This window comes from Mustela nivalis (assembly GCF_964662115.1).
Source record: "Mustela nivalis genome assembly, chromosome: 10".
Lineage (NCBI taxonomy): Eukaryota > Metazoa > Chordata > Mammalia > Carnivora > Mustelidae > Mustela > Mustela nivalis.
In genome coordinates, this window is record NC_139029.1 from 40,521,389 (window position 1) to 40,533,665 (window position 12,277).

The 12,277-nt window shown below is 37.6% G+C and overlaps 1 protein-coding gene across 2 annotated transcripts in view; it reads left to right on the plus strand.

Moving 5' to 3' along the window:
* ZYG11A (zyg-11 family member A, cell cycle regulator) overlaps positions 1–12,277 on the plus strand; it is an 80,267-nt gene that overhangs the window by 43,849 nt on the left and 24,141 nt on the right. For both annotated transcript variants that reach the window (XM_082688434.1, XM_082688435.1), the window contains 3 exons: positions 3,154–3,294; positions 5,403–5,579; positions 7,993–8,057. In XM_082688434.1, coding sequence (XP_082544560.1) covers positions 3,154–3,294; positions 5,403–5,579; positions 7,993–8,057 — 383 coding nt within the window. The remainder of the gene's footprint in view (positions 1–3,153; positions 3,295–5,402; positions 5,580–7,992; positions 8,058–12,277) is intronic.

Genomic DNA, 12,277 nt, shown 5'->3' on the forward strand with positions numbered 1-12,277 from the left:
AGGAGCCCAATGCAGGGCTCTCTCCCAGTTTCCCAGATCACAACCCGAGCTTAAGGCAGGTGCTCAACTGCCTGAGTCACCCAGGTGTCCCATCCTTTGAGCATTTCTTACAGGGCAGGTCTAGTGGTAGTCACCTCCTCTGGCTTTTGCTTATCTGGGAATGTCCTGATTTCTCCCTCACATTTGGAGGACAGTTTTTCTGGATATAGGATTCTTTGTTGACAGGGTTTTTTTTGTTGTTGTTGTTTGTTTGTTTTTTCTTTTAACAATTTGAACATACTGGCCCATGTTTTCTGGCCTTTAAAATTTCTTATGAGAAATCTGCACATAATTGTATTGAGTGAGCATCCTTGTTTGTGACTCACTTTTCTCTTGCTGCTTCCAAGATTTTCTCTGTCTTTAGCTTTCAAAAATTTGATTATAATGTGTCTTGGTATGAGTCTTCTTGAGTTCACTGATGTTCATATTCATGTCTTTTATCAAATTTGGGAAGTTTTCATCCATGTTTTCTTCAAATCCTCTTTCTCTCTCTCTTCTGGGACTCCCATAATGTGTAATTTGGTCTGCTTTTTGGTATTCCATAGGTTCCTGAAGTTCCATTCACTTTTTTTTAGGTCTCTTTCCTTTTCTAACTCAATAATTTCCATGGTCCTTTCTTCATGTTGCTGATTCTTCTGCCCATTCAAATCTGCCTTTGAATCCCCCTGGTGAATTTTGCATTTCAGTTATTGTACTTTTCAGCTCCATAATTTTTTTTTGTTTTCTATGTTTTCTATCTCTGTTGGTTTTTCTCTTTTGTTCTTAAATCATTTCCTTGATTTTTATCTATATCTTCTTTAGTTCTCTGAAAAATTTCAGGAAATCTTTCCTAATAGATCTGTGATTATTTTGTTTTTGTTTTAAACAGGACAGTTGCTGTTGATTTCTTTTTCTTTTGAATGAGCCGTACCTTTCTATTTTGGATTTTTTTTTTCCTGTTGAAAACTGGACATTTGAAACTGATATATGGTAATTCTAGAAATCAGATTGTTTGCTTTCCTTAGGGTTTGCTGTTTTGTTACTATATTTGTTTTGGCTTTTCTACTACTTTGCCAAGTAGTAGCTTGAGATAAAAATTTTAAGGTCTTTTTAGGTCTTTTCTGAGCCTTTTCTTGGGTATATGCAGTCATTTTGGAATTTTCTCTGTATATGCTTTTTGTTTTTGTTTTTGTTTTTTTAATTTTTTAAGGTTTTATTTATTTGAGAGAGAACACAAAAGAGAAAGCACGAGCTGGGGGAGGGATGGGAGAGAGAGAAAAGCAGACTCCCTGCTGAACAGGATGCCCAGTGCAGGGCCAGATCCCAGGACCCTGAGATCGTGACCTGAGCCCAAAGCAGATGCCCAACCAACTGAGCCACCCAGGCTCCTCCCTTTTTTTGTTTTTTGTTTTTTTTTTCTCTTTTTTAAGATTTTATTAGAGGAAGAGGGACAAGTAGACTCCCCATTGAGTGAAGAGCCCGATGTAGGGCTCCATCCCAGGACCCTGAGATCCTGACTTGAGCTGAAGTCAGACACTTAACTGGCTAAGCCACCCAGGCGCCCCCTAGCTAACAGTTTTAAATATAGTTTGTTTTCCCCTCAGAAACTTCAGGTGGATGCCTCATGAATCTTTGTCGTTTTTTTCATATCAACATTCAATCTAAGATCCTTTGTACTTCTTTCTTGTTTTCTTACGTTTCTTCCCCTTAGTAAATTTTTATTCAAACACGCCCTTCCTTGGGTACCTTTTAACTTAGTTTTTATATAATTTTGTCTTTTTCTTTCCTTTTTAATCAACTGATTTTCCATCTTTTTGTTGAGGGTATTTTTTTTCACATGCCAAAATGCTTATTGAGAATATTCAATTTAGTTTAAAGTGCTGTGTTAAAATTTTCTTTTGATTTGTTGTTGAGGGTTTTTTTTTTTTTAAAGATTTTATTTATTTGACAGACAGAGATCACAAGTAGGCAGAGAGGCAGGCAGAGAGAGAGAGAAAGAGGGAAGCAGGCTTCCTGCGGAGCAGAGAGCCCGATGCGGGGCTCAATCCCAGGACCCTGAGATCACGACCCGAGCTGAAGGCAGCAGCCCAAACCACTGAGCCACTCAGGCGCCCCTTGTTTTTGTTTTTAAAATAAGCTTCACACCCAGTGTAGAGCCCAACACAAGACTTGAACTTATGACCCTGAGATTAAGACCTGAACTGAGATCAAGAGTCAAACACTTAACTGAGCCATCCAGGTACCCCTGTTGGTTTATAGGAAGAATTTTTCTCAGCTGAAATGTGTAGATTTGCTACTTAAATATTTCTTATAATAGCCTTATATGGAATTTATTTGAATTTTTAGTTTTTTGTTACTTAATTGACATAGTTCCTAATTCACAGGCATTGTCCATTATTGATGTTAATTAGCAGTGTGAGGTTTCTTCAGTGATTTTGTTCCTGGTCATGGTGATTAGAGAGGGGAGTGTTTTTCTTTTCTGAAAAATTCTGAGTTTCCCACTTTATTGCCTTTTTTCCCTTCACTCCAAGAATATTGAAAATTGGGTTATTTTGTTTGCATTCCTTGTTAATTTTATGTTTTGGATATGGGGACACCATTATCCTCTAGACCCAAAGTCTATGTATAGATTTTTAAAAACTATCACCTAAGTGATAGCAAGGAAGAATTATGTTAAGATTTAATAAATAACAAATAATAAAATATTACTACAAAAATGTCAATTTCCTTTTTCATTTTAGTTATTTTATGTGGCTTTTTACCTTTCTCTTATTATCTTAATTTATCCTATATGAGTAGTACTTAGAAGATATGCAATCATGATTCTTGATTGTTTAAAAATATATATGCTACCCATTGTTCAACTGAAGTCTTAACTGTAATACAGTTTTAGGGAGATGGTTTTAGAATTTGGCTCCACCACATAATTGGTTCGTTACATTTAGCTCCATACTTTATCTCTCTCTGGCCCCATTGTAAAATTAGGTTGAGGAAAACATTACCTATTAGGCTTAGGATTCAAAAAACTTTGTAAAGCACCTGGACCATTAATTGAACACCTTTCACTGTTTGAAACACTTAAAGCCCCTAAAAGCCTGAACTGTGAAGCCTACTGGTAACATCTTTGTTTTTCAGGTTGCTGGAGGAGCCAATATGAGTCAGATCTCAGAAGCACTGAGCCGATACAGGAATAGGTCATGTTTTATGAAGGAAGCACTCTACAGGCTCTTCACCGAGACATTTTCAATGCAGATAACCATGCCTGCTATTTTAAAGGTAACTACATCTCAGAAAGGTAGTTTTTGTTACTACTTTTTACTTAGTTCAATTAAAGCTGTACACCAAACACATGGAATACAGTAACTTATTACTTATACTTGGCCTTATTAGAGCCAAGGTACCCTAGGGGGAAAGGAAAATAGTGTTAGGCCTAATTAATGGCCAGAGCATCTCTCATTTTGAGCATCTAAATTAATTCAAATCATCAAGTGTTTTGATTTAGTCTGAGAAGGAGTGGACATATATACTATTTTGCCTAAAATGGGAGATCTTAATCTATAAACATATATTCACTTTGCTGTAAATGTTGTTTCTTATTTATTCATTTGTGTACTCTTTAAAACCTAACATTTGGTTTTCTGAAAGAAAACAACAGTGTCTCCAACAAGAACAGAACAAAATACAATAATTAAGGGTGCAAGATCTACCATTTAAAGTATTTTGTGAATAAAGTAAAATGACCAGTATTGATAGGGCCAAACTTTGCTTTGGTTTATAGAAAAATGAATTTATTTTAAATGTTTTTGGAAATATTAAGTGGTTTGGGAAAGAAAAGTGCATTTATTTAAAGTGAAATGTAAGATGAAAATGGAAGACTCGAAGTCACTTTGTTTTTATTATTATTCTGTAATTCTTTATAGTTCCTTAAAAAAAATTGGGTATTTCTACACTGTCGGAGATAAGATTTGTTCATAACTTAAAAGCAGTATTGTATAAAGTGAAAAACTCTGGACCTTTGTTTCCCGTATGTAATGAGGAGCTTGAATTAGATATTCTAAAAGTCCTTTTTATATCTAAGATTCTATGATTTTTGAAAATCATGTTTTGTTTTGTTGTTTTATTTCTACATATTTAACTTGGATGATAGCAATCTGGTGAAATCGTAGGAGCAAATTAGCAATATAGAAAAAAATCATTTTCCATAGTGGAAATGTATCCTAGGTCTGTGTCTAGGCTCTGTTACTTCATGCAGCTGTCAGAGTGAGGGGCTCTGGTCTCTTAAAATCATGGTTCATGCCAGTATCAGCAGACTGGTTTCTGAAGTAGATAGAGATAGACAGAACAGATTGTACTGTCCCTGAATGTTAGTGCAGGTCTGGTCTAAGCTTAATACAACGCCTTCGTGTTACGTTTGTGTTGTAGATCTTCTACAGTCTCTCTTTTAATGACCTAGTTTCTAATGTTTGCAGTTTTCAAATTATTTCAGTATTTTATTAAATTGAAATTTTTTCCTCCTCTTGTTGGTAGATTCATCCCATCCTTTTATCTGTTCTGTGTATTTCCTTATCACATTTCCATTCCTAAGTAATCCCTTTTTCATTCCATCTCTGTCTCCACCTCCTTCTGTCCAAATCTTAGCTGAGTCCCTGCCTAAAGGTGCTCTTGGAATGAAGAATTCTGATCCATACCAAAAATGAATGCTCCCTCCCCAGTTACCTTAGGTAGCAGTTTATATAGCTTATGGTGCTTTTTTTTTGGTGCTTTTTTTTCCTCCCAGTTTCATGTTTTGATATCCCTCACAATGTTATTTGTTTACCTACCATGTTTTTCTCACAAGGCTTTATGCTAAGGAATAGGGTGTAAGTAATTTCCTGTAGTATTTATCACAATGCCTTGTATGGAGTGAGGCTCAATAAATGATTACGAAATCATGGAGGAAATGGAAGTTCAGAGAAGAGAAGTGACGTGCCTAAAGTCACACATCTAGTTAATAGCCTCATTTGGATGGGAAGGTATTGCTGTTGCCCTGAGAAGTAAATGCTTAGGATAGGGAAAAATCTTTTACTTTCTATTCCAGTGAACAAATATTTTTGCCAGCTAACACAAATGCAGACAGTATAAAGAATGTTTGGTGCCCCTGGGTGGCTAAGACTGTTAAGCATCTGCCTTCAACTCAAGTCATAATCCCAGAGTCGTGAGATCAAGTCCTGCTTGGTTGCCTGCTCAGCAGGAGCCTGCTTCTCCCTCTTTCTCTTTTGCTCCCCCTGCTTGTGCTGTCTGTCTGTCTGTCTGTCTGTCTCGGTCAAATAATAAATAAAATCTTAAAAAAAAAAAAAAAGAATGCTCCTGTTGTCATATGCCACTAAAAACAAGTTCATCTTCAGCTTGTGGCTGTAGGAATGAGGAATCATCCATTGGATTTGCCAGTGCAGTTCACAGCCAGTGCTTGCGCCCTCAACTTAACACGCCAGGGCCTGGCCAGGGGGATGCCCGTTCGTCTGTTGTCAGAGGTCACCTGTCTGCTTTTCAAGGCTCTGAAAAATTTCCCCCATTACCAGCAGGTAATTTGAATTGAATACTTGACTGCTTCTTACTTCAGGACAAATAATATGAAAAAATTTTTTAGTATTAGTTAGTATTAGCTATTATTAGTATTAGCATTATTTTGTTTTGATTTTTTATCTCCCTGAGAGAGAATAGATAAGGAATTTATGTTTGTTACAGAAAAAAGTAGTATATTTGGATTAGCAGTTGGGTTTAAATTTTAAAAAAATTTGTTAGAAGCCATTGACCCAGAAATCCGTGTATTGTTAACACTTTAGTACATCCTTACAGGGTTAACATCGTATGTGAAAATTAAATTGAAAAAAAAAAAAAAAGTTAAATTGAATTGAGTCACAGATTTAAATATAAAAGCTGAAAACCATAAAATTTCTAGGAGAAAACAAAACAAAATATTTGTGACCTTGGAGTAGGCAAAGTTTTCTTAGGATATAAAAAGCACATGTCATGGAAGAAAAATAATAAATTAGAATTCATCAAAATTAAAGTCTTCTCATATGCACACACATATACATACATACACGTACACAAACTAAAAAGGGTAAGTCATGGGATGGAAAAAATGTTTATTTTGTATATATGAGAAAGAACTTTTATAGAGAATATAAAGAACTCTTAACTCCACATAAGACAAATCCATTTTATAAAAAGGCAAAAGATTTGAGCACTTTACTGAGGAAGATTAAGCAGATGACAGATGAACATGTGAAAAGATGCTCAGTGTTTTTAGTCAGAAGGAAAATGCAAATTAAAAGCACATTGAGGGGCGCCTGGGTGGCTCAGTTGGTTAAGCAGCTGCCTTCAGCCCGGGTCATGATCCTAGCATCCTGGGATCAAGTCCCACATCAGGCTCCTTGCTTGGCAGGCCTCTGCCTGCCACTCTGTCTGCCTGCGCTCACTCTCGCTCCTCTCTCTCTCTCTCTCTCTCTCTCTCTCTGACAAATAAATAAATAAATAATCTTTAAAAAAAAAAAAAGCATAAAAGCACATTGAATTACCAGTAGATACTATTACACACCCTCCAGACTGGTTGAAATTAAAAGACTTGACAATACAAAGGGTTAGCAAGGGTGTGGAGCAACTGAAATTCCCATAAATAGGTGTTAAGAATGTAAAATGATACAACTACCAGTTCAACAGTCTGGTAGTTTCTTTTAAAGTTAGACATAGATCTTCTTTACTATCTAATCTTTCTATTCCTAGAGAAATGAAATTGCAGCTTCATACAAAGCCTTTTACATGAATGTTCATTATATCTTTATTCATAATATATCCCCTAAAACCAAAAACCTTTCTCTTATTGAACAGGTGAATAGATAAGCAAATTGTGGTATATTCTTTTAAGAAACTCCTGTTGGCAGTAAAAAGGAATTAAGTGCTGTTACATGCAACATGGATGAATCTCAAAAACATTATATGCTGAGCAAAATAAGCCAGACACAGAAGAGTAGATATTATATGATTCTGTTTGTGTGAAACTTTGGAAAGATTAATCTGTAATGACAATGTAATTTTCTGAGGTTGGTATTGATTAGAAGGTAGTATAGTGCAACTCTTTGGGGTGATGGAAATATTTTTTATCTCAATTATGGTGATGATGGATGGTAGTGGTTATACAGCTGTATCAATTTGCCAAATGTAACTGAAGTGTGTACTTACAATGGAAATTAAAAAAAAAATAAGGAAGGTGGTCTTTCTGCAATTAAAAAAAATCTGCATTTTCACTTTCTCTTGAAAAGTTGGCAGCTCCTTCAGAGTTTAGTATTAATTCCTTCATGGAAGCCATCAGTTAGAGTAAAATCTCTCCCATAAAAGGGCATGAATTCTCCTGTTGTTCATAATTCCCACCATTGCTCTGCTGTGTCCCACTCGGCTATCTTCACTTTTTTATGTTACTGCCTAGTTCCTGTTGGCATTTCAGGCTGTTGCTCCTTCCTCATACACTGTACTTCATTTAGACTGGCCTACTCATGGCTTTTCAAAGAGATGGTATATTTTTCTATTCTCACAGCTTTCTCAGGAGACCTTCTCTTTCTTTCCTATCTGTAAAAGCCCAGTTCAACAGTAGCAGTCTTAGGTTGCAAGTATAGCTCTATCACAGAGTTATTTATGAGGTCTGGTAAGGACATCTGTACATGGCCAGGCTTCAGGTAATTGATTTGGATTGGCACACAGGCACTAGGGTTCAGGGGGAAGAGACCCCCTGCTTTGCCAAAAAAGCGGGGACAGATTATTCTTTAGGCAGAGGTGAATGTGACATAGTGAGATTAAATGAATAACTTGGAGAGAGCCAGGTACACAGTGAGTTCTCAATAAGAAAAGCTCATTGGTAGCACCTTCCAGGTGCTTAGAATCTTTATTTAGAATGGGGTATACCTTTGCTCAAAATTATTTTTCTTTATTCCCTTAAAGTTACAGAAGAATTGTCTTCTCTCCTTAACTAATTCCAGGATTCTTGTGGATGTTCCCTTTGACAGGCAAGTATAAAACTTGGTCATCTGATTTTGGGATATTAACCAGTGTTACTCTGAACATTGTTGGTTTTTGGTTTTTAGCTTATTAGCGAGGGTTTGATTAAGGCTGGGCTAAGGTGTCTGAGGAAAATGTTTCTGTTACGCATCTGCCACAGAGGTGATTGGAAGTACCCTATGGCTGACTCTTAAACAATGCAGGGATTAGGGACACTTGCCCCACCAACCCTGCACAGTCAAAAATGCGTGTATATCTTCTGAGTCACTAAAAACTTAACTACTCATTGTCGGTTGTTGACTGGAAAGCCTTTGTGATAAACAGTCGATTAACATGTATTTTACATGTTAAGTATTATTATACACTGTTTTCTACAATGAAGTAACCTAGAGAAAAGAAGATGTTATTAAGAAAATCATAAAGAAGGGCGCCTGGGTGGCTCAGTGGGTTAAGCCGCTGCCTTCGGCTCAGGTCATGATCTCAGGGTCCTGGGATCGAGTCCCGCATCAGGCTCTCTGCTCAGCGGGGAGCCTGCTTCCCTCTCTCTCTCTCTGCCTGCCTCTCTGTCTACTGTGATCTCTCTCTGTCAAATAAATAAAATAAAATCTTTAAAAAAAAAAAAAGAAAATCATAAAGAAGAGAAAGTATATTTATAACACTGCACTGTATTTATCAATACCAAAAGCTTACATTATCTGTTTATAAGATGAATTGTCTGTTGTACCTACATCGGTATCATCTTATATCATCCAAAACACTGTAGACATTGTATGTATTATTAAGGCTAGATGACAAAAATGAAAAGGTAGGGGTGCCTGGGTGGTTTAGTTGGTTAAGCATCTGACTTTTAATTTTGGCTCAGCTCATGATCTCAGGGTTATGAGATTGAGTGTCAGGTTCCATGCTCAGCAGGGAGTCTGCTTCTCTCCTCCTCTCTCTCTCTTCCCCTCTTCCTGCTTGTGCACTCTCTCTAAATAAATCTTTACCAAAAAAAAAAAAAAGAAAGAAAGAAAGAAAAAAAGACAGTGTAGGGCTCCTGATTGGCTCGGTTGGTAGAGCATGTGACTCTTGATCTCAGGGTCATGAGTTTGAGCTCCACATTGGGGGTGGAGTTTACTTAGTGAGAAAGAAAGAAAAAAGATAATGTGAAAAAGAAATACTTATTAACAAGGCACCTGGGTGGCTCAGTCAGTTAGGTGCCTGACTCTTATTAATTTTGGCTCTGGTCATGATCTTAAGGTTGTGGCACTGGCAGGCTCCGTGAAGAGCGTTCATGTGCACATACACACACACTCTCTCTCAACAAAAACGAAACAAAACATATATATATATATATATTTTTTATTGGGGATATAGTCATGCACTGATAATGAAGAAGCAGCCATAAGATTACTTTATGGTAGTGTTGTATAATCAATAGAATTGCTTCATGGTAGCATATCCTTCTTCTTTTTTTTTTTTTTTTTCTTTTTAAAGATTTTATTTATTTATTTGACAGAAAGAAATCACAAGTAGATGGAGAGGCAGGCAGAGAGAGAGAAAGGGAAGCAGGCTCCCTGATGAGCAGAGAGCCCTATGCGGGACTCGATCCCAGGACCCTGAGATCATGACCTGAGCCGAAGGCAGCGGCTTAACCCACTGAGCCACCCAGGCGCCCAGCATATCCTTCTTCTAATGAATGAATTGCAATGAATTTTTATGGCATACAGTATACAGTCCTAATACAATATTGGAAACATTGTTACTTTTTTTAAAAAAAGATTTTATTTATTTATTTGACAGACAGAGATCACAAGTAGGCAGAGAGGCAGGCGGAGAGAGAGGAGGAAGCAGGCTCCTTGCTGAGCAGAGAGCCTGATGCGGGGCTTGATCCCAGGACCCTGAGATCATGACCTGAGCCGAAGGCAGAGTCCTTAACCCACTGAGCCACCCAGGCGCCCCACATTGGTACATTTTAAAAAGTAAAATTATTTACCTGTAATGATAGGCTTATAGGCAGTTTCTCCAATTATGATAGAAAGGCATAGTGTATGGTAATGTAATTCTTTGAAAGCAAAGTTTTAAGCTGTAAGAAAACTAACACTTTCTTAATTTTATACTAAATATCACTTACCTTATGCCATATAAGAATAGGCTGTCCACTTGCAAGTTTTGCATGTGATCTTCTGCATTATGAATGCTTAGGCAATGATGATGATGATGACACAGAAGCATCTCCTACAGTTTTTGTTGTACAGTTGTTAGATGTTCATATGAAGATACATACACAATAGATACATTTATTAACTGTAAGCATGATGATTATTTAGTGCTCATTAAGTGGAAATGGATTATCATAAAGGTCTTTATCCTCATCATTTTCATGGGGAATAGGCTGAGGAGGAAGAGGAAGGGTTGGTCTTGCCATCCTGGGGGTGGAGGAGGTGGAGGAAGTGGAAGGGGAGGCAGGCACATTTGGTGTACCTTAACAGAAATACATCTTTCTGTCTGCCACCGTTGCTTTTTCATTTCTCTAAAAATATTTTTATTTGTTACCAGTCCTTCTTCTACCATTTGGTTTAGTTTCTCTGCCCGTATTACAGAAGGGGCCAGGTTATAAAAGAAGTCAAAAGCAGTCTTGAATAATAAGACTCTTCTGTCAGATTATCTAATGCCAGTTAATTTACTGTCACTGCTTCTCCTGCATCTTCTTCCTCTTTGTTGGACACTGGTTTGGAAGTGCTCATCTCCATTAAGTGGACATCTGTTAATTTCTCCCGTGTGGGCTGTATTAGCTCTTTAATTTTTCCAAGATCCTTACCATTAAACTACAAGATCCCACCCCTTTTGGGGCATATCTACAATCTCTTTCATGATTTCCTTGATTGGTTCTGTTATAAATCCTGTAAAGTCATGCACAGCATCTGAACAGTTTTCTTCAGGAGAAATTTATTGTTTCAGGCTTGATGGGTTTTACAGCTTTTTTGATAACCGCAGTGGCATCTTCAGTGGTGTAATCTTTCCACACTTTCATGATGTTCTATCAGGATTCTCTTCGTAGCATTGACAGTCCTTCCTATAGAATACCTGTGTAATGAGCCTTAAAGGTCCCTGTCATCCCCTGATCTAGAGGCTGAGTTAGAGACGCTGTGTTTGGGGGCAAATAGTGCTTTCAGTGTTGAACTTATGGCATTCTGGGTGGCCAGGGGCATTATCCAATATCAAAAGAATTTTATTTTTTTATTATTTTTAAAAGATTTTATTTATTTATTTGACAGAGAAAGACACAGTGAGAGAGAGAACACAAGCAGGGAGAGAGAGGGAGAGGGAGAAGCAGGCTTCCCACTGAGCAGGGAGCCCGAAGCTGAGTTCAATCCCAGGACCCTGGGATCATGACCTGAGCTGAAGGCAGACGCTTAACATCTGAGCCACCCAGGCGTCTCTCAAAATAATTTTAATAAAATCTTTAAAAAAAAATAAAATAAAATCTTGGGGCACCTGGGTGGCTCCGTGGGTTAAAGCCTCTGCCTTTGGCTCAGGTCATGATCCCAGGGTCCTGAGATCGAGCCCCACATCAGGCTCTCTGCTCAGCAGGGAGCCTGCTTCCCCCCTCTCTCTCTGCCTGCCTGTCATCTCTGTCAAATAAATAAATATAATCTTAAAAAAATAATCTTAAAAAAAATAGAATTTTAAAAGGCAGTTCTAAACCAATATTGCACCATATGTTAACTAACTAGAATTTAAAGAAAAATTTTAAAAGGGGTGGGGGGGAAGGCAGTCCTTTACTAGCAAGGTACTTCCTGACTTCAGGGACAAAGTATTGATGGAACCAATCCAGAAAAGGGATTTTTTTTTTTGAAGAGTTTATTTACTTATTTACATATTTGACAGAGAGAGAGGGGTAGAGAGTGAGTGGCAAGCAGAAGGAGAGGGAGAAGCAGACTGACTCCCCACTAAGTAGGGAGCCCTACGTGGGGCTTGATTCCGGGACCCCAGGAGTATGTCCCAAGCTAAAGGCAGATGCTTAACCATCTGAGCCACCTGAGTGCCACCAGAAAGAGGATTCTTGTCCAAACCGTGTTGTACAACCAAAAGACTAGCAGCCAGTATTTATCTTTTCCCTTCAAGTCTTGGGGCTTAGCAGCTTTATAGACAGGGACAATTCTTTTTTTTTTTTTTAAGATTTTATTTATTTATTTGATAGAGATCACAAGTATGCAGAGTTGCAGGCAGACAGAAGGGGATGCAG